This window comes from Symsagittifera roscoffensis, chromosome 1 (genome assembly GCF_963678635.1).
Source record: "Symsagittifera roscoffensis chromosome 1, txSymRosc1.1, whole genome shotgun sequence".
Taxonomy (NCBI): domain Eukaryota; kingdom Metazoa; phylum Xenacoelomorpha; order Acoela; family Convolutidae; genus Symsagittifera; species Symsagittifera roscoffensis.
Genome location: NC_087062.1, coordinates 57,655,204 through 57,683,086, shown reverse-complemented (window position 1 = coordinate 57,683,086; position 27,883 = coordinate 57,655,204). Strand labels below are relative to the sequence as shown.

Sequence of the window (27,883 nt, the reverse complement as noted above, 5' to 3'; positions counted from 1 at the left end):
GGAGCTACATTCTAAATTTGCCACAAGAACGTTACCTTTTTGCCAAAATTAGTAGAACGTTACTGGTCGCTCTGAACGCAGCGATCAGAGTTCGCTTGAAGCCATTACAGGTTGGAGTGGGCCCAGTCAGTATTTACGCGGCATCTAGTCTGAATATTTAGACGTATTTGTCTTTTAGTCCATTCAGAGATACTTAGTTTTTTTGCACAAGCTGGGAAAAACGCTCTGTGGGTACTCACCAGACACATTTGCTACAATTGGTCAATTTTTCCGTCAGCGAGTGCTTCAACTATTTGTTGTTTGCTCAAAACATTTACACGGAGGCGAAGCCGAGCTTCGCACCACTTGCGATACAATATAAAACAGACGCTAATTTGAAAAAAATATCGGACAAATTTTAGAAAACGCCGAAGTCTATAAAAATAAAAAAAGCAGTTTAAAAAAAAAGCACCAGAACAATAGAAGTTAGCATCAGAAAAAAACTAACCAAGCTTTAAAAAAGCCAAAAGTATCTGAGCACAAACCCTTTAAGCCAAAAACATTTCACCAAACACTTATAAAATCTAATTAAAAAGTTGATAAAACCCTATCCCCTTCAATACACACGTACACTAAAACTTTTTTCGCTCATCAAACGAGGCAATACGAGGCCCATAAGCCGATATAATATAGGCGGAAATTGACTAAACCGAGAAAAAATCATAAAAAATGAACTTTTAAAAAATACTTATAAACTAATCAAAAAAACTAACCAAGCTTTACTAACCAAACAGTTAGCATCAGAAAAATACTAACCAAGCTTTAAAAAAGCCAAAAGTATCTGAGCACAAACCCTTTAAGCCAAAAACATTTCACCAAACACTTAGAAAATCTAATTAAAAAGTTGATAAAACCCTATCCCCTTCAATACACACACGCACACTAAAACTTTTTTCGCTCATCAAACGACGCAATACGAGGCCCATAAGCCGATATAATATAGGCGGAAATTGACTAAACCGAGAAAAAATCATAAAAAATGAACTTATAAACTGATTATAAACTAATCAAAAATTTGTTAACACACGCACACCATGTCACGGCAACCTCATGACCTTCAATACAAACACGTACACGAAAACTTCTTTTCTTCAAACGAAGCAATATGAGGCCAATAAGCCGATATAATATAGGCCGAAATTTATAAAACCGAGAAAAAAGGAAAACAAAAAATGAAAATTTAAAAAGACTTGAAAACTACTTAAAAAGTTGTTAAAGACCCATCATCTTCAATACACACACATTGAAATTTTTTGCTCACTAAAGGGCGACATTTCATGAACTAAGCCGATATAATATAGGCTAGAACTTATCAAACGAATTAAAAAAGGAAAAAAAAACAAAAAGTGAAATAAAAAAAGTTGGTAAAATTACTACCAACCTAGAAAAAGCAAATTTTGAATAAGACTGATATCTGAAAAGCTAACATGCTCTAAGAAAATTTTAAAATGCTCCATTAAAATATGTCTGTTGCAGTTTCGAACAAAGAACAGGTGAATAATGAGTCCAGGAGATGACTCCTGTGGAAAAATTTGTTTACGGGAAAAAAGTCTAGTACTCAATTGCAAAATCCTTGCTTATCGAAAGGGTAATGAAAATAATTTGAATGCATTTTCAACTCTCAATAGTTAAAATCAAGTTAATATCCTCCCTCCAAATAGACCAAATTAAGATTCTCCACCCAGCGTTCAATTTACATTAGCGCTGTGTGTAAAATACTCCAGTCTGATTGCCTGCAAATTCGAACTCAGAACCATGTTGACATCCTCCCCCTAAACGGTTTTTTAACCATGTCACGGCAACCAAACACGTGCAGTAGCGGATGTGGGACCCAATATGAAAACATTCACGGAACTATTATTCACTCAAATGGTTCAAAAAGTGTTTTAGAATTAGTCGGATTAGTGGTTTTGGACCAATTGAACAATATTTTCAAATTAAGACAACTATTTGTTGTTAAGAGACTTAGACCACTGATTTTTATTTTGAGAGCAATGAAAATTGAAGGAATACCTATTTTATTTTTCAGTGCTCGCGTTTGATTATAGTTTCTGTAGTCGGGTCTCAGTAATCCTAGGATCTCTTCAACTACCCCCCTTGGTACCTGGTAACAAATTGCTACTCCTACAAATAACTAATTTAACGGTTAAGCATATGTCAAATTTTTACCTAGTAAGAATTCCCCCTTCGCAAAAGGGGGAAATAGTTAAAAAGATCCTAATCTTGGTAGTCATCGCAATTTTTGTCTGATAACCAGAGGCTTCAAAAAGTTGATTGAATTCCAATAACTTGGAAGCTAATTGGGACCAATTTAACATCCTCCACCTCTTTCCAAATAGACCACGTTGAAATCCTCCACTCCAGTGTTCAATTTAATGTAAACTTGCTAAGCGCTGCGAGTAAAATCTCAATTTGATTGGCTAAAAGTTTGAATTCGGAACCAAGCTAACATCCTCCCACCATAAACTACCTTTAGGATGTTAACTTGGTCCATTAATTGCAACAATTAATTAATTAATTGATTGCTCAGTTTTTCTCAATGATTAATTTGATTGATTGCTTTTCCAATTATTTGTTGTTCCGACTTTCGATACGAAAGTAACGGAATATTTGTGCTCGGGGTGGGTTTTTTTTTCTTCAGACAAATTTCGACTTTTTAACTAGCCATTTTTGACGGAATTTTTTTTATCATTCAAAAGGTATTGTTGTCCTGAGCTTAAATTTGAAAAGATATTTCACCTGTGATCATTTTTCGTAAAGTTACGAGGGTTTAAAGATTGCCATTTTGGCCATTTTGACCAACTTGGGACAATTAACGCGCTATATAATTCGCGCTATTAACGCGTAAGCGGAGATTTAATCCGTCTTATAAATGGTTCCAAGTTGGTTGAATGAAGCTTATTTGCCATAATTGATTTGTTACAAGGAACGAAATCTATCTTTTTGTGTTTTATATGGCGTGTGGAGGGATGATTTTCATAAAAAATTTCGAAAATTTTAAAATAAAAAATTTTAGAAAAAAAAGTTTTCATTTTATTTTATTTCAATTAATTTTTTTATGTTATTACTGCTGCTCCATAAACCTTAAAAGGCAGTCGGAACATTCAGGGCTTCGCCCTGATACGAGCAGTCTTGTTTTGTTTGCAATTAAATTGACTGGGCTTCACGGGGACAGGCCTACTTGCATGTATGCCGCATAACAGGCGGCCATTAGCGCACTTAGAATTGAGTTAGTTTTCTCTCGTTTGCAACTAAAAATCACACGTTCCGCATTTACACAAATTTACACGTTCCGCATTGAAGTGAGTATTTATTTTAATTATGCATGCTAAGCGGCACGCATCCAAGTCGCTACACCCCGGACATTACAAGCTTTCCTAAATGAAACCTATAAAAGGTTTTATGGAAGCAAACGTATTTCTTAGAAATGAAATTGAAAAATATATATAAGTCAATGGTTGTATTGGTATTTTATGCCAGAGCAGTCCATATTCCAAAATATTCCCTTTTTCGTTTTCATTTCAGCGGACGGAATACTTGGTTTTTGTCATTAACTGGATGCATTCAATAGAAAAACGTCAGCAAACAACCAACCAAGTCCCATAGCGAGATTCGATAATTTTAAACAGGACTAAGTAATGCATTGCATAATATCAGGAGCAGATCTAGCTTTTTATCGAGGGTAAGGTGCGGATTTTCAAATCGGAGGGGCGGTTTTTTTGGCTTTTTTTTGGAAAACTTTGACAAAAAGTTGCGTTTTTTTCGGCGCGCGCTCCCCTTCAAAATTACTATAAGTTGGCGTTCAAGGCGCCTATATGACCTTTTTAGGGTCGATCAGCCAAAATGGAGGTCTCAAAAAAGTATGCGAAACCTTTGGGTCGGCAGAGGGTGGAATCCCTGAGGGAAAAAGGGAAAACATCCGCCCCGACCCCCCATTCCCCTAAATGCGCTACTCCGTAATATATTATGATATGACACCATGACAAGATGGTATATTGAAGTTTTTTGATCTTCGATGAAAAGTGGCATTAGGAAAAGATGTAATTCTGAAGCTTATTCAGAGTTTTGAACGTGTTCGCAATCATCACTTAATGAATTTAAATCATTTTTGTTGTTCAGAACACCTATTGGGTTTGAACAAATTATGACGCAGGGATAGTTTTTTGCATAAAATCAGGTACTCTAATGACAAATTGTTGGTAACCTAGTGTAGTGTAATAGTAAAGCGTATCTAGGTGCGGATGAGAAAGATTTCTTCATTCAGAGAGCATCCCTATTCATAATTTATGTTGATGCAGCATTTTAACAGCCCAATATCCTATTTTTAGAAGTATATTATAATCTGGGGAATTTCACCTTAACAAAAATGCAACAATACTTGAATTTGTCTTTTTTGGCGATGATAACAATGGGCCGTACATTCTGTACAATTTTACCCAGGGGGAGGGGGTCTAGGATTTTCTCGAGGGGGGAGGGGAGTTTTGTCGACTTTTTTTAGGTTGATCAAACTGATTTTCTGAGAACTCCCAGAACACTATAAACCAATTTCTGACAAAAGTTTTTGCGCCGCAGGCTATTTGAAAAAACAGGTCAAAAATGCCGTTTTGGGCACTTTTTGGGAGTTTTAAAATTATACTAAAAATTGCGTTTTTTTTGGCGCGCGCTTCTCTTCAAAATTAGTAAAATTGTCTTCGAAAGCGCCTTTAGAAAACTTTAGGGTTTACCAGCCGAAAATGGTAGTCATAAAAAATACGAGCGGTGACACTTTGGTTAGTGAGGAGGTTGAATCTCTGAGGAAGAGGCGTCCACTCCCCCCTCCCAAATCCGCCCCTGCTGTTACCACGAGAGCTTAAAAAACTAATGCGATTCAGACTTTCAGGCTTAAAAAGTTTGAAAAATTGATAAACTAGAAAAATAAACAAAATCATCAGCTACCCATGCATCTTTCGAGAAAATACAGATGGTTTTCTTTCCAGACGGTTGATAATACGTCTGAGGTTGACAATAAGTTTTAATCGCAAGCATTTTTTTGGCCCTCAATTCAAAGTAAACGAGACGCTAATAATTTTACATTTACGGCAACAAAATTGTTCGAGTTTTTTTTTCATCTTCAACTAAATTGGATTCTTTATTCAACTAATATGCATAATTCCCCTCATCGTCACGAATTCCTTTAAAGGGGTTTATCGGATACACCATAAAGATTACCTGGGCTATCACGTGTCAAATTAGTACCCCACCGGTCGCATACGTCAAAGATTAATCAAATATTTCGCTGTCGTGACTAGGCTGTTTTTTACTCCCTCTGAGGTCCTCATCTATTCCCCTCAGTACTTACTCTTCATTTGAAGAATTTCCTGTCTATTGATTCTTTTATGCACAATGGTATCTTTTGAGGGTCTAAATTTTTAATGTGCTTTGATTTTATAAGGTATGACGTCTGAAGTCAGACGCAATACTCATTTGCGCATTCATTTTGACTGTCTTTTACTATCTTTCGACAGTTTGCCTCAATAATCAATAGAATGAATGGCATTAAGTTGATACCTAGAAAACCAGGCAAGCAAAAAACGTGCGTAACCCTGTCGAGGCGTGATAATTTTATAGAACAAAAGACAGCATTAGAAAAAAACGTGTCTTTATGAATGCAGACTAGAAGTGAAACATCGAACCTTTTGAGAAAGCTTAAAAAAGGCTTCGAGCAACTTGATTTTCAGGCAAATATTTGGAAATATGGAACAAACAGCAGTTTTCTCATTATTTTGTTTTTTTTTGAACAGAGCGTTTATTTATCTATAGACATTCTGCTTAAAAAGGAAATACTATAATTGGAAACTGCTGTAATTTCCATATTTCAAAATATTTTCCTGAAAAAGAGTTTTGAGAAGCGTGAAAATTCTTTCTTAAACATATAAATGCTTTTAAAAAGCACTTTAACAAATTAATCTAAAGGAAGAGACAAATTTTTTGTAAAAAAAATTGTAAAAAACGTGAAATTATGACGAATTGAAATGCAATTTTGTTTTAATTGTGCATAATGAGACTATTTAACGGAAAAACCTATAAATAGAAAACGAAAGCAAAAAAGATACATTTTTATAAATGTTTTTTTTTTCAAATCTCGCTGTTTCTCTGATAAACATTAATCGCTCACCAGTTTTTGGGAGAACTGAAAAAACAAAAAAAAACAGACAATAGAGAATATTACAAAATCAAAGTTTATGTTTAGGTTTATGAGTCATTGATGGGGGGTAATCTCCTGATAGAGGGACCAAATCGAGGAAAATTTTTAACCAATCAGAATGGTAAGATATTCCTATTGGCTGAATGGCTTTTGCACAAAACCGAAGTTGATAATAACAGAAGATGAATTCTAGCAGAACAGCAAAGTTTTGCTATACAATTCGTACAGATACACATTAAATTTTTCTGCCCATTTTTCAGATCGGTCTTAGATTTTTCCAAAAACCGACTTTCATTTCGCAAAGTTTGACGTCATGTATCTACTAATTTTCAAATCGGTCAAAATTAGTTTTAATGGCCTGGATTTATTTGCTTTCTCTGAGGTATTTGCGATTTTTTTGAGAATTTTTACTGGCTGAAACATAATGAAAACTGATTTCCATCATTCGGTTTCTCCATCATAAGGTAAGCCACCGTAATTAATCTTTGAATTAATCAAGCCCAACATCCAGTGATTTGAATTCATCTTTGAATTCATCCAGCGTGCTCAAATTGAATCTACGAAACATAAATTGGTGCCCGCACTGAGCGCCAATGGATTTCAATACTTAAAAAAGGATTTCCAAGACAAAAAATCCATTGTGATCTATTACCGATGTAAACTTCAGACCACGAAATTAATTCTATTTTTATTAAAATCGATTTTTGTTTCCATTATAAGACATCATTTTTAGCACCAAAGTCGATTATTTTTGTCAAAAATATTCATTTTAATTGATTTAAAAAAAAATTAAAAATCCGTCATAACCAATCATAATCCAATTTTTTTAAATTTTTTAAATTAATTAATGGTTTCTGCGATTCGCAGAGGATCTATCAAAGGTTATCCAGCCTGTCTAAGACTAGTCCGCTTCTCTTTTCTGTACTAAACTGAATTATTTTGAAGAAATTTTGCAAAATTTGCAAGAGTTTCTATGTTACGTCTTTTGAATTTAGTTCAAGTAAATCAGGTAAACCCCCAAAGTTTTCGAAGCCCTTCCCCTCAGCCCGTTAAAAATAAGTGACGGCATTACCTCACTTCCACCCTGTTTATCAACCCCACTCCCACCTCCTCTTCCAAGTATATCCCGTCACTTATTTTTTGACCCCGTTCCCCCAACCAAGTTCAGTAAAGGCGAGGGGAAGGGGATAAACTTGGGGGTAAACAAGGGGTGGGGTGGTAAACGGAGGTATAGGGGGGGGGGTAGATGGTAGAAGATGTGGAGGGAGTTCAACCATTGGAATCAACACAAAACCCAACCCTCACATTCAACCATTACCCCTATTCAACTATTAACCAATTAATCGCCCCTCCTCCGACTTGAACGTGAGGGCGCTGTTGACGAATGGCCTTATTGGAGAAGAAAATAAAACGTTATACTGCCATAAATTGAGAGTTTGAAAAGTAAAAATTATTTAGTCTATATAAAATCTATCTAAAAAATAAACGTGAAATTTAAGAGTTTTTGAAACTTAAGACGTAACAACTGCATGACCAAAAAATGAGTTAAAGTTGAAATGAAATGTAAATTTTATCGAAAACCTCTCAGAAAATCCATTAAAACCGATTATAATCGATTGCAATGGACCCTATTGACAATAAAATTTTTGAGATAAAATCTAGTTTTGATGGATTACAGTCTGATCTTTTGTACTTTTATAGATACAGACACAAAATGACAATGTAATTGATTATGATCAGCTAGGTGCGCGGATGAGGCTGCAGTTTTACCCCATCCAAATTTAGGCGTAAGTAATTGATTATAACGGATTATTATAATGAGTTTTTGACAATTACAAATGATTACCAGAATTAGATGTTTAAAGGATTGGGGATCTATTGTAATCGCAATATTTTCTACGAGTTCATAATCTGTAATAATTAATTATAATTGATTTTAAATCATACAAAAAACTCTTTGAATCAATTATTATCAATTATAATAGATTATAATCTATTTTTTGTCAAAATTTTGTCCCAGCAAATGATAATTTGTTTCATTCATATACTATGGTGGTATAATTTTTATCTGTAAAGAACAAAAACTCTAAAAATGAGATGCTTCGTCACACTGAAGTTTATCTGAGCACAGAGCTTAACCACGAAACAGAAGTTTCAAAAATTTTCTTTTATAATAATCGAAAGTTTCCCGCGGTACGGGAAATTTAAATTTGCCAAAAAATCATGAATTTAAAGCAAAGTGCTAATTTTTTGGTGATTAAAAATTTCAAATACGTATCATGGAACAACTCTAAGAGGAAAAAGTGATGAAAAAAAACTTTATAAATTTGAAGTGATTTGAAAGCTTATAAAACAAATTTCTCATTTTTCATATGAGCCAATGTCTACAAAAAGCATAAAATATAAGCAGTTCAGATTCAAGGTGAAATACAAAATGGGCAGGCAAAAAGGAATTTCATTGATATTCGATTTTTATGGGTTTTCTGCGCAACCTATGAATTAGAAGTTGGGATAAAAAAATTGTTAATAATAAATTATAATAGATTATATTTGTATTAAAAAATAGATGAAATAATCATCAATTATTATCGGTTACAATACAACATATCTTAACTGATTAAAAATTTGATTTTAAACAGAGATTTTAATCGATTAAAAATTTTTTTAAATTAATTTTTTCTCAAATTTACCAAGACTGGCACAAAAATCATAATTCAATTGATTATTAACGCTTAAAACTGGATGCGAGTGGAACAGTAAAGCTAGCGTGCTTTTGAAGCAGAGGCAAATGACACTTATTTTATTTCCTCAATGGTGGAGTGCAAAAAATATTCAGTAGATGCTTGAGCACATTATGGAGCAAAGTTTCACTGGCTTTCAGCAATGGAACAACTTTAGGATTCTCGAACTTTATCAATAGTTTTGCATAAGTGGCTTCAATTTCCAGCTTAAATCAAAACACGTTTAAAATATAGCGGTGAAGCGGAGTTCCTCGCCATTTTTTTTGAATGAAAGCAAAAAAATAACCAGAACTTAAATACAAAAAATTAATAGGGCAAAGTTTTTCAAGTTTTTCACCATTGCATGAAATTATCAGCGTTCTTCAAAAAAATGAACAAAAAATTTTTAAACATTGGTGCCCTTCATTCTTTTTTGAATTGGTTCAAAAATTGAAAAACTTTTTTAAAAACATCATTTCCGTCAAGCGGCTCTAAAAACTGGAAAAGACTCCATTCAAAACCCTTACTTAACCAATTCTTCATTTTAGACGAGAATCATATAATTTCTTATCTTAGTTTGTGGCCAAAAATGTTAATCGATTATTTAGAAAAAAAAATGAGGGATTTTTGAAAAAAGTTATTTCTGATCAAAAGTTTGCAAAATCAAAGCCAGTTTTAGCTATTAAAATTTCCTGCTCAGTTTTAAACAATAATCGCATGGTTACTGGACACAACTGTTCGCCACTAAGCCAAATGCTTGATTTCCAACAAAAAATTTTGGCATTATAAAGCAAATTATCGTTTGTTAATTTCTGAGACAAGTGTCTTTTAGCAAATCAAACTTTTAAAACAATAAGAAATAAAATTGAGTTTTTTAGCCCAATGTGGTATAGCCGGATATAACTAATGCACAGGCGTGAAAAGATGCTAAGTCCTGGATTTGAAAAGGACATTTATCTCAAGATCAGTCAACAAAGTTATCAAACTCAAAAACAGAATAGTACCACTAACCCAAAGAACTGATTCACGCGCACAGTGCCACTCGTGCTGAATTTAGGTGCAGCGGTGCAATTGGATTTTATTCGCCAATGCCACCTTTGAATATAGCGATATTGATTCGAGTCTTCTGAAAACTCGGTCTGCTAAGAGATCCGAAGACCTAGCTCAGTTAAATTTAAAGAAAGATAATGTATTGGTTGAGCAGTTAACTATTTTAAAATTTCCATACAAATTGTTTATTTCTAATGTCAGATAGAAAATACAAAAAACTCAAAAAAATAGGATAGATGATGTATATAACAAGGCTATCCAATTTAGAAGATTTTGTTGGGTTTCTAATACACGAGAAACTTGTAGCCCAGACAGACATCTTGTAAAATAGATGGTTAAACCTCAGAAAAATAGATGTTTCTCAAAAGTTTAAAAAAAGGAGCTACAAAAGGAGATTTTTCACAAATTTTTGCCGTTAATTTTCACCGTTAACATTCACATTCAGGATAATTGGTATTCAAAAAGTTGTTCAAAATGAAGTTTCAGCAAGAATGGAGAAAGGCGGAAAAAAGGGGAAAAGGTCGAGCTTTTAAATACTTATCATAATATGTTAACTTCAGGCTGCAGAAAATAGGCAATGTTTTGTTTAACTAATAACCCGGTCTAGCGAGCAAATCTATTGACTTACACAGTGACGTGGTAGGTGAGCGACATGAAGCCCTGAGGTCTCTCGAGGAAAGCGTAAATTGAGTTCTGGAGGGTCCTGTATCTCGTGTTGTACTTGGACTGTCTCTTTACATAGCCCTCCCGCACCCGCCGGCCCATCAAGTTCAGCTCCATGTCCATCGATGCACCTCTATCCAGATGCTGATTGCAGCAGACACCTTATACAACTTGGTTGTAAGAAATGAGTCCTTTTGATAAATAAGCACAAAAGCTCACTGATTGAAACGTTAACGGTCCTCAATCGTTTAGGTAAAGGTAGTCTCAAGAATAAATCCAGTTTGACAGCATAGGAATTTTTCATTAAATGTTTTGTTTTTAAATTGATCTGAGGCTCTGAAAATAAGTTCAAAAAAATCTGGAGTTTCAATTTCAGTCAGACTTCTCAGAGGAGTTAAAGCTTAGCAGAATTAGCGGGGTTCTATTTTTTCTGGCTGCACATTTGCGATTATTTAAAACACTTTCAATAAGCATTTTCTGATTGAAAGAATAAGTGGATGAATTGAACTTAGAAGACGCTATATGTTACAATCGCAGGCAGCTCTGATGTCGACCTGGTTTGGCTCGTTTTTCAAACATCAAAAAAGAAGAGATAAAATTCAGAAAGATTGATAATCTTGTGGTGACTAATGATTAAAAAAACAGTAGGACAAACTACATTAAAAATGCAGGAAAAGAGAACAATAAGGAAAAGTATCAAACGGAAAGAACGAGAGAAATTTTTCTCCAGCTAAACAAAATGGTGTAAAAAGTACGAGGGAGGAGGAGCCCAAAGGTTTAATGAATGTGTGAAAAAGTCCATTGAAAAATGTTTACTTTGTTCGTATTTTAAGCGAAACACTTTTTAGTTTGAGAGTGCACTTCTACTAATTTGAAGCTAAGTGCAGTTTACTACTTGATAATAAAAACACAAAGTAGCACACTTTCTTGCTAAGGTAAAGACTTTTTCTGCCCAATCGTATTTTTTTTAATGTTCTCTTATCGACTGTTTACGTCACACAGCGCCATCAATATCACCAATGGACAAAACTCGACAAATAAGAGCGCATTACCCTCGAGAAATAGTTGCTGAAAAGCAAAAATTTAAAAAAAATTAGCCAATTATGAGAAAATAGCAAATTTTAAACGCGAGGACTTTAATTAGTTCTCATGAATAAAAAATGACGTAAAAGAGGAAAGACGCACAAAAAAGAAAAAACCATTCAAACAATTGCCAGCATTCTGAAGTTGCGTCAAAGGTGTCTTTAGTTCAATAACTCTCTTTATAGGCAGCTAAATTTGATTATGTTTACCATATTATCGAGGCAAATAATCAACGGCATTTGAATTTGTCTCTGTAATTAATTTTTCACTTGGAGAGAGAACTGGTGAAAAAACGTTTCCCTCTGAAACATCTAACAAAAATATATATTTTAGAGTCGTACAAAATCCAAACTTGCTGAAATTTATCATCGAAGGACCAACAACATTCGCCATCGCAAATGTACTTCAAACTGCTAGTGCGCCTCTAAAAATTTTCTATTGAAAGCAACAAACCTATTTACTAACTATCCAGAAAAGAGCACAAAAAATTCCGGAAAAACTTTTGGAACTTTGTTTTCCAAAAAGAGTAGTTTAATTGCATCTTAGAAAAAATTGGTGAATAATTATAGAGAAACATTTTTGGAGAAAACTTCGTATTATTGTTAATGTTTTTTGTTGAAACCGAGTTCTTCTATTTTCAAGTTACTACAACTAAAAACTCCTTGGTGATTTTTTACCAGAATAATTAATCAAATAACTGTTTCTTTGTTTTTAGGCTAAAATAACTAAAGACTGCTCAGGTCATTTAAAAACAGTTCATGATACCCAGAGGCGGATCTAAGATATTCTCGAGGGGGGGGGGGGGGGCGGATTTATTTTCAAAAAAAAATTCAAAAATTTGATTGAGCAATTTGATTTTCCGAGCTCTGCCAAAGCATTAAAAAGACCCCGTTTTAGACAAATTTCTGCGCCGCAGGCAAAATTTTGAAAAAAAAACAAGAAAAAAAGCGTTTTTAGGCTTTTTTTCCTAAAAATTTTGACCAAAAAATCGCGTTTTTTCGGCGCGCGCTTCCACCTGAAAATTTGTTTACATTGCCGCCAAAGCGGCCTTTAGAAAAATTTAGGCTCCGCCAGCCAAAAAAGGATATTTCAAAATAGTACAAAGGGGGGAGCCGTTGGGTCGGCAGGTGGTCTAATCACTGAAAGGAAGGGAGCGTTCGCAACATCCCCCCCCTAAGTCCGCACCTGATGATACCAGTAAAAAAATTTATTTGGAGAAAAAGGTTGCATAAAATAGGCCCAGGAATTAGGTTTGTTACATTTTTGAAAAATTTGGTTTCGCGAGCAACGGGACGTATTAATTTTTGATTTTAAATAGGTTTTGTTCACTTACCCGCACTCAGTTAAAAGAGAGAAATTAATAGAATAAAAGGGATTTTTGTTGTCAGTCTATTATAAATTTCAAGAAAAATTGATTATATTTAACTTAAACTGAATTATAAAGCTACTATACTTCGAAACCAAAAAAATATATATTTGAATTGATTATAATCGATATTTTTTCGAAAAGTTGTCTCTAACTTTTTTGAATTATAATCCATTTTACTCGTTTATAATCCATTTTAATCGATTATAATCTATTATTTTTCAAAAAACGTCATAGTTTCATTTTGTTCTGATTTAATGTGGGCTATGTAAGTTTAGTTGGTATCAATTTTTTTTTTCTTGTTTTTCTCAAATGGATTTTTTTAAAAAATTTTTTGAAAATGAAACTTTCAACTAGTGCGACCTCAAAAAATGCTTCAAAATGCAGAATCATGATAATAAAAGTCTTGTCGTTATTTTTAACTAGTTTGAGTCAGCATCGGTCCAAGGTCTGTCTACCTACACCCACCTTTCACCTGAAGGTGCATCCTACCTACACCCACCAGTCACCTGAAGGTGCATCCTACCTGCACCCACCTGTCACCTGAAGGTTGATCCTACCTGCACCCAACTGTCACCTGCAGGTGCACGGATAAGGGGAACTGATGAACTAAGCGAAACTGTAATTTTTTACTTACATTATAGCCTAAACTTAAATTAAATTTGGTATTTACTGTGTTTTTATGCAGATTAGCTAACTTATAATTCATTATTTATGATTTTATTATGAGGTGAAAATTTGATAGAAAAAAGGATTATAAGCTATTTTAATAGATTATAAAAGATTATAAGAGATTTTCGGAAAAAATATGATCAATTATAATTGATTATAATTTTTTAAAATGTCACCAAAAATGTTATCATTATAATGGATTATAATTCGTATAAACATCTAAACTTGGCGCTTATAATTAATTATAATTTTTCTAAAAGTACGATTACAGTTGTAATATAATAGTTTATTTTCTCTTTTTACTGAGTGCGGGTAGTGTCCATATTCTCGACTTTTTTCATTTATTGAACAAACACTTGTGATAATTTTTGGTGTCTTTTTTGAACAAAACACACACCTATTCAAAATTGTAGCTATAATGCAGTTTTCACGATGCAATTTTTTTGGCAATTTCGCAAACTTAAGTACCGTATTGATATATTGCTTGAACACACCGCTTCTATTATCAAATTGGGACAGAGAATCATGAAAAACTTATCGTGATTGAAAAAATCTCAAACTATTGATTGCTTATTTTCCATTAAAACTTAACTCTAGTCAATTATCAGTGCTTTTATTTAAAGCAAGTGAATATATATTTGAATGTAAAACTATGAAAATTGTTCTATGAATGTAAACTAAGAAAGTAAAATTATGATAATAGTTCATGCTATTTATGATCATGATTCGCGTTATGCCTGCATTTCTTGAATATTTATTAATATTCACCTGTTCCAGTAGCATTTGGAACATTCCATCAATTGAGATATTCCAGTAACTTCATTATCATTGAGTTCGCACTAGTTTCAGTAAAAGTTCCAAAACAATTAGTGTCATCGGCTTATGTAACACCTTCTCTGTGCTCGGCAGTTTGCGGAAAATCAAATCATATATACAAAAAACTGTATAAGTCCCAAAATAACCCCTGAAGAAATCCACGTTAACGCTTCTCTGTTGTATAAAAAAAACTCTCAAGTTTTTGTCTATGATTTTCTTATAGTCTTCATTGCTCAGATATGAGAAGTGTTTCCTGATCAGCTTTATCTAAATTTCTAGAAAGATGTTTGAGCGTGCAATCAGCTAGCATACTCGTGTTTCCGTATTAAATAAGTTCTTACAAAGCATCTGCAGGCGGATCAAGTTTTGAGTTTTTTTGCTTGAAACATTGTAACCGTTAAAAAACCCCCACATTTTACCGATAAATGTTTCTCAAAATGTGTTCCTGTCATGAACTTAAATTGAAAACCAATAATTAATTGGCGAGAAATTGGTCTTCCTTTTTTCAATAAACGAGTTGTTGTTGTTTTCATTCAACTGGGATTTTATTCAACTGGGAGGGGGGCTATCGAACGCCCCCACTTAGGGATTCGAACCCCTGCCGAACCAAAGGGCCCCTTCTGTACTATTTTGAGATAGCCATTTTTGGCTGACTGACCCTAAAATTTTTCTAAAGGCGCCTTTGGCGCCAATGCATACAAATTTTTAGGTGGAAGCGCGAGCCGAAAAAACGCAATTTTGTGGTTAACGTTTTCCAAAAAAAGCCTAAAAACCCCTTTTTTGGGCAGTTTTTCTAAAATTTGCTTGCGGCCCACAGAAATTTTGGCCAAAATAGGGACAAAACAGTGCTTTGGGAGAGCTCGAAAAATCAATTTGGTCGACAAAAATTTCGAAAATTTTTTGAAAATCCGCCCCCCTCGAGAAAATCCTAGATCCGCCTCTGTTTTATATTTACAAAAATGAAGACATTTTCAGACCAGTACTGAGAAAAAATCGTTCATCCTTAAACCTCCACTGACAACCTCAGTTCATTTGTGACAATTTTGTTTAATCCTTAAACATCCAATGACAATCTCAGATGAGTTTTGACATGAAATGGTTTCATTGTTGCAGGATAAGAGAAGTTTTGTTTTTTCTGCATTCTGTTTTGCCTTTTTTTATCTCAGCTATTTCATGCTTTCAAAAAGTTTCTTTTTGGGTTTTTGAGTTGCATTGAAAAAAAAATTTCAAAAATTTATTTTTTCACTGAAAACTATAAATGGATATTTAGTTAATCTCTTATAGTTTATTTTGCTTCTAAATTATCCTCTTTTTTGAAAAAGTTTAAATTTTTTTTATTTTCTTATTTCACAGGATATTCAGCTTTTTACTCTTTGCTATTAGCTAACAGAGCCGGGTAGCATTGCGTTACGGGTGCACTATCTAAGCTGCAGCAATTAGTAAAAATTAGGTAGTTTACGATCTTAATGAGAAGCAGCAAGCGCTTTTTAAAGATCACAGTATTCTCGGATTAAGTCAAGGGATCAATTCGTTCTCATCTAGATTCCTGCATCTATTCAAAAAATGATAGACAAGCCATCTAATACATTTTTAACAAGATAAATTGCATGCATCAAACTACATAGGAGAGTTGAAAATCAAACTCGTATTCCTAATCAATACGCTACCGAAATATTTCAGATCAAGTCTCAGAATTAAATTACTTTTGAACCAATATAAAAATTAGCTTAACTTCCCATATCAATTTTCAAGCGTTAATAAATAAGTATATTATAAATTAGTACCATTTTTGATAAAACTGAGAAAAAAAATATAATCAATTGATAATTGAATAAAATCTATCTCTTTCAGTACAAATTATAAGCAATTATAAAATCATTTTATTTGAGTAAAATCTATTAAAATTCCACCTTTTTTTCGACACAATTACAATCAACTACAGTCAATTATTTTGATCCCAATTTTTTATGTATTCGGTATGCAAAAAAGTTTTTCAATAACTTATAACCGCATGCACATTTTGTATTTGATTTTGCTTCTGAATTGCTTATAATTTATTCATAGATATTGGATTTTTTGGAAGTTGGGAAAATCGTTTAAACAATTTTCAAATCAATTCAAACTCATAACGTTTTTGTTTTTCCATTTCATCTCGATAAGATTTGTTTCATAATGCGAGTTTTCAATTTTTTAAACACCAAATTATCAGCACCTTGTTCAAGTTTTAAGATTTGTTTGGAAGAGTTTTTTCACCCTAATGCGGAAGCCTTTTGTCTAACCTGAAGGTTTCTCTATAAAAGGTGTGTTGTGTTCAGATGAACCAAAGTGTGCAAGACATCTCCCTTTTAGAAGTCATGTTTGAGACCAAAAACTAAATAATATACTTTTGTGTGACAAAATTTCGGCAAAATAGGAGACTATAACTAATTATAATTGTATTAAAGACTTTTTTGTGTGAGTTATAATCACTTATAAAGGAGTTTATAAGCTTTTGGATAATATCACGACTATAATTGATTAGAAATTTCTCAAACACCTCAGTTTAATAATTATAATCAATTATAGTTATCAAAAAACTTAACAATCCGTTTAGAATCACTTATTTCAGCCTAAAAATGGAAACGCATGTGTTTGGATGTAATTTGTTATTTTTGTTATCATTTTTTTCATGATTTCTTTGAAATATTAGAGCTGCACCATTTAAAAAACTACTCTATGCCAAAAGTAATCTTCCATAACAGAGTAAACGAAAAAAAAAGAGAGACTTGCGTTTCGCGTCCAGACAATTCGGCCAAAGACAATTCAGCCGATTTGAAATTCAGACAATTCAGCCAGAAGTATGCAGACAATTCAGCCAATACTAGTGATCGCCGCAGTCGCGCCAACGTGTTGCAAGCTTGCCTACAGAGGGTAGGACTCTATACGAAGCTTAGAGCCGGTTATTGCTGCGAAGCGGCGACGCGCGCATAGCGCGCCCACCGGCGACCTTAAACAGAGAATTAGCTCCAATTCTGATTTTTTTCGAATCTAGTTTTTTGTAAAACTGGCTGAATTGCCTCAGGCTGAATTGTCTGTATATTTTTGGCTGAATTTCAAATTGGCTGAATTGTATTTGGCCGAATTGTCTGTGCGCCTTGCGTTTGTTAAAAAATTAAAAGTTTCTAACAAAGAGCTCTTTTTGAAAACGGATGATTCAAAGAAGCAGAGTCATTCAAAAACTAAAGAAATGTGAAAAATTTACAGCAAAACTTCAGTTTATTACTGATTTCAATTAGCAGCATTTTTTAACAAGAAGTTTCAATTTTTTTTTTTGGTAGAAAGAATTGAGCCACGACTTCCAGCATGTTTTGTACTGGTTATGTTTTTCAGCCCCCTATATATTAGATTAGATCAATAGTTGAATAATATCAATGTTGTAGACTTAGTAAGAACATGTCAACTGAACTAAAATAGCGATTGGTTTAACTGTTTCTTTTTGCTCAAAAGAAAACTCGCTAACAAAATTTTTGTCGCAATGCAAAGTTTCGTTGAAAACGTGCGTAGACTCTGGTTACCCAAAAAATGGTTTTAAAGGCAAATAAAACATTTGTAGACTTCATCAGAAGCCATATTGTTTTCAGTGCAAACAGCAGATGTTTTTGCGATTTTTCATAGACGTCCCGTTAATTCATCGAGTCAATTATGTTATGTTGCGTATTGAGCATTAGCTCAAGTTTTCACTTATATCTTTAAAATTAGTCTAATTTTTAACCAGAAATTCTGAGACTTCTTCAGTATCGATACATGTGATCTTCGCCTTATAGTTTTTTATACTTCACTAAACAAATAGGCATAGAACGTCAGGAAACATCAGATGGGTAGGCATAAATTATAAACTTCAGGTCATTATGAATAATTTTTAATTAAAACTTGCCAATTTAAGTTTGTTTTTCGTTAAAATGGATTGAGTATATATGGGTTATGGATAACATGTATATATTGTATATAATTTTTTGTGAAACATCATTTCAAGTTTTGTCGGATCACATCATTTTTTGTTCATCAATTAGGTTTAAGCCAGACGAAAAATGGAAAAGTATTTAAAAATTTTATGATGAAAAACATATTTTTGCTACAACCATGAATTACCATATGCCTGACTTTTTTAAAGTCGGCCAGTTTAATTATCATCACAAAATATCACGGAAAAAGCTCGAACTTATAAATTGAGCTTACACCAGATAGATTATATGACGAAAAAAACTTTTTACAACTCATGGCCAAACTTTGTGTCTACATTTTTCCCCTGTTAGCAATTTTAGGGCGTATAGAATTTTAGAACCTGCAGAAATCAAACCAATGTGCGACGCTATAATTTAAAAATATTAAATTTTTGCAATAAATTTGAACAAAAAACTAATATAAAAACTAACGTAAAAGATTTGTGTTTGCTTTTTTGTTGCATTTCACGTTTGCTTTTTTGTTGGCGTTATAAGAGTTTTCTCTGAAAATTGCATGGTAAATTGTTGTTGACAGAAATTTGATTTGAAATTGTGGGCTTGAAGTTATTTAAAAAGGAACGTCTCTGAATTTTGCAATCATTTCGCAGTGCTCTTTTGACTGTTTGAACGCAGACCTAAGCTTAAAGTCAGCACAAAAAACAGACGACAGAAGCTATTAATGAAACTTATCACAAAGGACTTGTAGTTTATTGAGAAATTATAACTGATTTTCGTAACTTTGATTAGAGTTTATCTTCTAAACTAAAATTAACAATCATGTAACACAGCGTATTTTGAAAAAAAAAGTGTTATCTCAGACCTGTTTATCTGGCGTTTCGATTTGTTTTTCTTTTGAATAAAAAAAGGTAATAAAAATTGAGAGTAAAAAATTCCTTCAACAACAATAGTGCTACATAAACTATGTTACTTCCGATACATTCTATTTGAAACTTACATCGGCACCGCATTCTATTTATAGCTACTAACAATAGGTCATTATTTTTTTGGCTCGATGCATTAGGTTTTCGAGCGCATCTTTTAATAAGGATGGCTGTAATTCTCAACAGGGAGCAAAAAAGAACCGAAAAACAAAGAGAGCGGAAAAATTTATGTCTTGAACGTTTTTGATGGTTGACTTTCATTTTCATCATATAAGTGGATAACGCAACTATGCTAATCAGATTTTTCTGACAATCAACATTTTTTAGGCTTCAGAGTACTAAAAACCATTGCGACTTTACGTAATTTACCAGCGCATGAAAGAATTTGGAAGGAATTTGATTCAAAAAGTCCAGTTTGGAATTCTGCTCTAATATTTTTTGCTGGTCTACAGGCCAAAATAAGAGTCAAAGTAGCACTTTTCGCTTAATTTTTTTAAAACTTAGTTATGAACTAATATTGTACACAAAAAAGTGCTAATAATGAGCTAACTGAGCTTATAATGTACACTGATAATTTTTCCTGCTTCCTGGATCTCAGCAAGTTAAACGAGTTTTCAAAATATTAATTTTGGTTGTTTCGAGTTTTCCTGTCTGCTGTGGATAAAATTTTGCTTCTATTTTACAGTGTTCTGTTTATTGCATCGCAATGTTTGAAAACTGTGGACAATTTTTTAGATCTACAAAAAAGATACGGAATAAAAAAATTGGTGAAAAGCTGGAAGATACGATTTCCGAGGCATCGTCAATGAAGTTTTATAAATTTATATGGAAACACGAATGAAAACAGTCATTTTTGGTCAAAGCCAATTTGTAAATTTTACATATTACACGCTAAAGTGTTACAGAAAATGATACACAAAAGTCAATGAAATGCTAAACATCTGCAATAAGTTCTAAAAATGTTTTTGTCTGAAATCAATAATCTTACACTTAAACATTAAGCTTTCCACAGATAAAGGCGTTTTACTTTTGCAAGTCCACTGGGTTATATTTATATAAAAACAAGTATATAGTCAGCAGCTATGCAATGAACACAGATTTTTTACAACAGAATTTGAAAACCTTTTGATTTCTCTTGCTGTTTTTTGGGTACTTGAGAAAGACATTTCATATTCAAAAATTGAGTAGAATGCGCAAGAGTAAAACGTGAGATTTGTTCAAAGAATACTAAATTAAGACCGGGTGGTCAGAAGGAACAACCACTCGGCCGTTAAATAGTTTGAAAAACAAAATAATTCAGCACAATTCAGCTACTAGAGACCTTTCAGCTACCCGTGCCCAGTAAGTTGTCTAAAATGTATCTGAAATAATCTGTTTTAGATCTAAATTTCAGATCTAAAATAGTTTGTGATTGGCTGAAATAACGCTTGGATGCTTTAATGATTGGTTATTTCAGATCTAATTTCAGATCTGAAATTTTGTTTTTCTTGGTTATTTCAGATCTGAAAAAATCTATTTCAGATCTAACTTCAGATCTGAAAAAAAAAAGAATTACAGATCTGAGAATAAACGTATGCAAGAATTAAAAAATTTCAGATCTTGCACAGAAAATCATCTGGGTATGGGTACTTTTAATCAAACTTGTTATCAAGTTCTAACCAAAAATTTCCCGTTTCTGGAATCTTGTGCTCATTCACCCATTTGTCTGAATCACCATCAACAGGCTTTTCATTTGACACCACTTTGACCTCATCCAACAAATTTTGTTCAGTTTTTTCTAAAATCAGACAAAAAACAACTTATGCTAAAGTGTAGTTCCTCCCTGTCGCTTCATTACGACGCCAAGCTGGGTTTTATAACTGAGCACAAAAGTCTATTCGCTTGCTTTGGAGTTCCACAGACAGGTGAGTTACCTGTGTTTGAAACTATTGAAGCTAGAATCCAAAGACATTGGGCGCCACACATAATTCTCACAGTTGTTTTCTGTATGTTGAACCCAATGGCAAATGATAAATCATTGTCTAGTAATGTTTGAACATCTGCTTCTCAATTTTAATTTTTCTAATCGATTTCTCTGGAATTTTTTTTAAGTTTGACGGAAATTAGCAGCAATTTACGCAAAGTACGTTTATTATCCAGCAAACTACCCTAGCTTGGCGACGTGATCTAGGTGAGGTTTAACAGAAAGAGAATATAAAAACCAAAATAATCGATTACGATCACAATTATGAGTTTTTACTCAGACCAGGTTTTGGAAGATTTGAGGAGTAGTCACAACTCGCAATAAAAAAGTTAGTAATCAATAATATGCTAAATTTGTAATTTGACTCCATGAAATTATAAATGAATTGGTTGTAGCCAAGTAAAATTGATATAAATGTTGTTATTTTCTCATCAAAACAACGAAATCTAATTTCAAGTGATTATAGTCCATTATAATTGATTTTTTAAACAACTTTGCAAAACTTTATCGATGATTCATCAGGTTTTAAAAAAATTTTGAGCTTTCATTATTTCATTATTTATCCTGATTTTGTTTTAAATTTCTATGGAGTTTTCAAGAAAAATAGAAAAGTTTCACTCCCATTTTTATGTTTGACCATAAAAATTGGAGTTCGACCACCTGCCGACCCAAAGGGTCCTCCTGAGGTACTTTTTAAAAAATCTATTTTTGGTTGACCCCAAAACTTTTCTATTTCAGGTTAATGCATTTTTGGACCAAAAATTGTTAATGTTCAAGCTGTTTTTGAAACGAGCTTTTCGAATTCTGACGTGTTTCCTTAATGGAATAGACTAAACTCGCTTCTTGATCAAATTAAAAAGTAAAAAAGACTGCTCGTATTAGGGCGAAGCCCTGAAAGTTCCGACTGCCTTTTAAGGTCTATGGAGCATTAATAACATGAAAAGTTTAAATAAAATGAAAAAAATTTTATTTTTTTTTAATTGAGATTTTTTGTGAAAACATACCCCACACGTCATATTAAGTACAAAGTGATAAATTTTGCTCCTATTAACAAATCAATTGAAGCATATAAGCTTCCTTGAACCAATTTGGAACGATTTTTCAGACGGATTAAATCTCGCTTACCAGCGCGTTAACTGTGAAAATATCGCGCGTTACCTGTCCCAAATTGGCCAAAATGGCAACTTTTAAACCCCCATGTCTTTACAAAAAAAGATCACAAGTCAATTATCTTTTCAAATTTAAGCTCAAGACAACAATAGCTTTCAAATGATAAAAAAATCCGTCAAAAATAGCTAGTTAAAAAGTCGAAATTCGTCTGAAGAAAAAAAACCCACACCGAGCACAAATATTCCGTAACTTTCGTTAGGAAAGTCGGAACAAGACTGCTCGTATCAGGGCAAAGCCCTGAATGTTCTGACTATCTTTTAAGGTTTATGAGCAGTACCAATAAAAAAAAATTAAATGTTTAAAATAAAATGAAATTATTATTATTTTTAAAAATATGAATTTTTTAATGAAAATCATCCCCCCACACGCCATATAAAGTACAAAGGATATATTGGATCCTTGTAACAAATCATTTATGGCAAATAAGCTTTATTCAACCAAATGGAACGATTTCTGAGACGGATTAAATCTTGCTTACCAGCGCGTTAACTGTGAAAATATCGCGCGTTAACTGTCCCAAATTGGCCAAAATGGCAACTTTTAAACCCCCATGTTTTTACAAAAAAAATCACAGGTGAAATATCTTTTCAAATTTAAGCTCAAGACAACAATAGCTTTCAAATGATTTTAAAAAATCCGTCAAAAATAGCTAGTTAAAAAGTCGAAATTCGTCTGAAGAAAAAAACCCACACCGAGCACAAATATTCCGTAACTTTCGTTACGAACGTCGGAACAAGACTGCTCGTATCAGGGCAAAGCCCTGAATGTTCCGACTATCTTTTAAAATTTATGAGCAGTACTAATAAAAAAAATTAAATGTTTAAAATAAAATGAAATTATTATTTTTTTAAAAATATGAATTTTTTAATGAAAATCATCCCCCCACACGCCATATAAAGTACAAAGGATATATTGGATCCTTGTAACAAATCATTTATGGCAAATAAGCTTTATTCAGACGGATTAAATATCCGCTTACGCGTTAATAGCGCGAAAAATATCGCTCGTTAATTGTCCTAAATTGGGCAAAATTGCAATCATTAGACCCCAATAACTTTACGAAAAATGATCACAGGTGAAATATCTTTTCAAATTTGAGCTCAGGACAACAATAACTTTCGAATGATAAGAAAAATTTTGTCAAAAATGGCGAGCTAAAAAGTCGAAATTTGTCCAAAGAAAGAAAAACCCTTCCCGAGGACAAATATTCCGTTACTTTCGTATCGAAAGTCGGAACAACACTAAAACTTCAACAAAAGTTTATTTACCTAATCAAACAGTAAGAAAACTATTCGGTGTTGTTACGAGAGGAATGCTCATTCACTATCAAATTGAAGTGGTACACAGAAGGGAACTTCATTGCAAACGTTAAGCTCGTATAAAAACACGCTAATGTAATTTTCAAAGAGCTGACGGCGAAAATATGGAGCAACTATCCTGCATAAAAATGAAGACAGAATTAGGTAGCCTAAAATATACAATATTGATTGATTAGGCACATAAGAAAGCTCAACACGGTCCACGTGAACATGCAGCGCAAAATTCACTTCATTGGAATAAAATTTCAATTTGTACAGATTCAACCTTGTCCGAGTATCACATAGAGAAAAATTCACTGGAAAAAAATTATAATTTGTGGGTCATAGAGCGGATGAATTATTACAAATTGTTTCACGCCAAATCAGAGCAAAAAGAACAATTTGTGTTATTTTTTCTTTAAAAACACAAAATAATTGTTTTGCCCAGGTTTGTTTTGCCCAGAGATCGCAAAATATCTATTTTTTGTAAGAAACTCACGAAGTGTTTAAAAAACTACAATACCTCCTTTTTTAACTCTAATTGAAACTTTCTTTGCAGTTTTTGGTAAAACTCGCAAGAGATATGATCTGAAGTTGCATCTACAAAATAAAACATAAATATTGAGCACTTACTTGTATGTTCCAGATCATACTAGCACTGTTAGCACCTTTCAGGGAAAAGAAAATAAAACATCGGCATAGTTTGCCAAATCTATTTTCGTCTCACACTGTTCACCTTCTCGCAAACGGATTTCCGCAAACACACCACATAAGCAAACGGATTTCCAAAAACACACCACATAAGGACTCTATGCTACATGTACATGTTATTCAATATTCCAACCAATCGATTGAATTAGACAGCTGTCTTTATATAGAATCCTTTGCCAATCATAACGCAGGCCTTGGAAAATGCTATAAGCTTATGCAATCTTTTGGGCGTTAAAGTTTTCTGCTTAAGATAATGTTCTGGAAAAACATAAGATTTTCGTCTGGAACGGAAATCGCGAATACATTAACTTTTTTTTGTGTCGGTGTTTGGCGAACACTCACTACTTCATACTACGTTTACAATTAGTGAGCTTAATGAAATTGTTCCCAATTTGAATATTATTTGCACCGCCCGCGCTCAAGAAAATTTCACCAGTAACAGCAGCCGTCTGTATTTCTGACGATTACAGTGCGAACTATCTGATTCTCATCTTCCTCATGCAACCAGACTTTTCAAAGCATATGCAATACAGCAAACTTTCCTCTCTTTTGAAAAATCCATGTGTTTCACCTAATTTCAAAACCGGTGAATCACCTATATTCCATGTGTTTCACCTATATTCAAACTTGATATCGAATGCTATCGGCCTGACAGTCATGTTCACTCAATTATACGAATTTTTCAAAACAAAAGTGTTATTAAAGCAGTTCCAAAACAAACATTGAGCTCAAATAAAAACAAAACTCTACTGAAAACTTTTTCTCAAATTTTCACAAAAAAAAACAAATAAAGCTTTTCGAAATTCGAAAAAGTTTGTAATCATTTTATTAAACAAAATGAGGAAAACAAGAGATTTTCATGATAAGCCAGAAAACTTTTGTACACTTTTGCAACTATAGGTCAATCGAGTTTTTGCTGCTTTTATTACTAGAGAGTATAATTTGCCTTCTTCTAGGCAAATGAGTTTCAATTGAAATGAGAAAAATCTAAGTCTGCATCTGAAAATAATGAAAAGAGATGGGATTTTTTAGATACGCGGTTACTGTGCAAGTAGCGCAGAATGTTCCGACCATAGTCATAAAATAATACAACAATTTTTTGAAATTAGTGTTTTTTCTGTTTGGTCTGATAAAAAAAACTGAACGAAAAATTAAAATAAGGCAAATGCGACAGTCATAGTCAAATAGACCAATTGAAAAACAGTTTTTATAGAAAAATGGCTAGAAAAACAAAGAAATCGTGAAAAACGTTTTCAAAAATTTTCTAAACTTGTTTCTAATTTTTTGGAGAAATTTTTGATTTTTTGAAGTTTTCATTCATAAAATGGCGCTAAAAACTTCAAAAACTTATTTTACTTGAGTACAACTAAGTTTTAACGGCTTAGTTTTAGCTTAAATAAGCTATTGTAGGCCTGCACGCTCACATTATTAGCTCGAAATATTGTACCAACAATGAAAAATCTCAAATCGGTTTTTCTCGACAGCGAAAGTGTTTTCAAAAATTTTAATGTTGTTCGAATTACGACTAAAATGACTTTAATATGGTTTATCACTCGGTCTATCCCGTTGATTATTTGTGGTAATTGATTTTGCTTAGAAAAAAATTTAGAAAATAAAACTCACCCGAATACAAAGTTCTATCACAATTTTCGAGTGGTCAGAGTGACTATAAACCATAGAAGTATTTTCACTCCGCTCTTTCATACTTAAACACTCTTTACAATCCCACTATCACAGCATAGACTTCAGCAGAAATGATAGAAAGATGCAACTTCTTTAAGATGCCATTCTTGTGATCTTATTGCAGAACAAATACAAGCAACAATTTCTGCACAGTGTACTGAGTACTAAGATGACAAGTTTGCAGCCAAAAATAAAACGACCGAGAAGTTAACTTCAGAATTTGATTCTCGAAATCAAGACAAAAGCAAACAAGACTGCTCGTATTAGGGCGAAGCCTTGAATGTTCCGACTGACTTTTAAGGTCTATGAAGCAGTGATAACATGAAACTTTAAAAGTAATAAAAAAATTAATTTTTTTTTAATTTGAGATTTTTTGTGACATATTCTCCCACTCGTCATATTAACTACAATGTGATAAATTTTGCTCCTATTAACAAATCAATTAAGGCAGATAAGCTTCCTTGAACCAATTTGGAACGATTTTTTCCATACGGATTAAATCTCGCTCACGCGCTAATAGCGCGAAAAAATTGCGCGTTTCTTGTCATAAATAGGCCAAAATGACAATCTTTAAACCCCCATGACTTTACTAAAAATGATCACAGGTGAAATATTTTTTCAAATTTACCTTTCGAATGATATGAAAAAATTCCGTCAAAAATGGCTAGTTAAAAAGTCGAAATTTGTCTGAAGAAAAAAACCCTCCCCGAGCACAAATATTCCGTTACTGTCGTATCGAAAGTCGGAAAAAAACGAGCTTATAAACAAAGTATATATACAATAGAAACCTAGTGGAACCAGTTCTAAACTAGTATTTATGAACCAATTATATTATTGATAAAACTCTCTCTATAAAATAGTACTAACTAACCAATCATATTCCATCGCTAACATTGACACTTATTTGTAAGTGCTGAAACTACTTGTAGTTTCGGCACCACAACAAATTGAATAAATCTTAAACTACAGTTGATCTCCTTCTGGATAAGCTCCAAGAACTAGTAAAAACGAGTATACACTAGATCTATTGAGACTAGAAGATATAAGAGTAAAATAAAGATTGGTATTAGACTAAGAAGTTGCAAGAACCTATCCGGTCGAAAACATGATAGCGTGACGAACAGACGATGTACCTTATCTGAAATTACTCTATGAGTACAGTACCTCGTACATAACTCACTAGATCTAATAGTTAGGATGGAATAAAATGATTACCCGGGTCGAGGTTGTGGTTTTATGATCAGACGGTCGCGACCAAATTTTGGAACTTCCAGACTGCCGCGACGAAAATTGGATATTTTCAGACCGCCTTGACCAAATTTTGGTATTTTCAGACTTTACGGACCGAGGCAATGAGTCCGCAACCGGCGCGACCGAAGGAAATTTAACCGCGAAGGGCACGACCAAAGGAAAGTTAACCGCGACCGAAAGAAAGTCCGCGACGGTCTATAAATTAGTCGCGGCATGATCGAAAATATAGAAGCGGACCTCGACCCGGGTAATTAAATGAAATAGAACGGCTACTAATCAGTTACATCCGAGGTTTTCGGAGCTTCAAGCAGGCGCGATACCACTACAGTACTTGGCACCTGCTGTAGAAAAAT

The 27,883-nt window shown here is 33.3% G+C and overlaps 1 protein-coding gene across 3 annotated transcripts in view; it reads right to left on the bottom strand.

Annotated features, from left to right (window-relative positions):
* The window catches only part of LOC134846248 (potassium voltage-gated channel subfamily KQT member 1-like), a 75,236-nt gene that overhangs the window by 22,493 nt on the left and 24,860 nt on the right, over positions 1-27,883 (bottom strand). For 2 of the 3 annotated variants that reach the window (XM_063863524.1, XM_063863532.1), the window contains exon 2: positions 10,622-10,817. In XM_063863524.1, coding sequence (XP_063719594.1) covers positions 10,622-10,779 — 158 coding nt within the window. In that variant the 5' untranslated portion in view covers positions 10,780-10,817. Of the gene's footprint in view, positions 1-10,621; positions 10,818-26,219; positions 26,318-27,883 lie in introns of those variants that run through there. The other variant, XM_063863541.1, reaches the window with a different exon arrangement.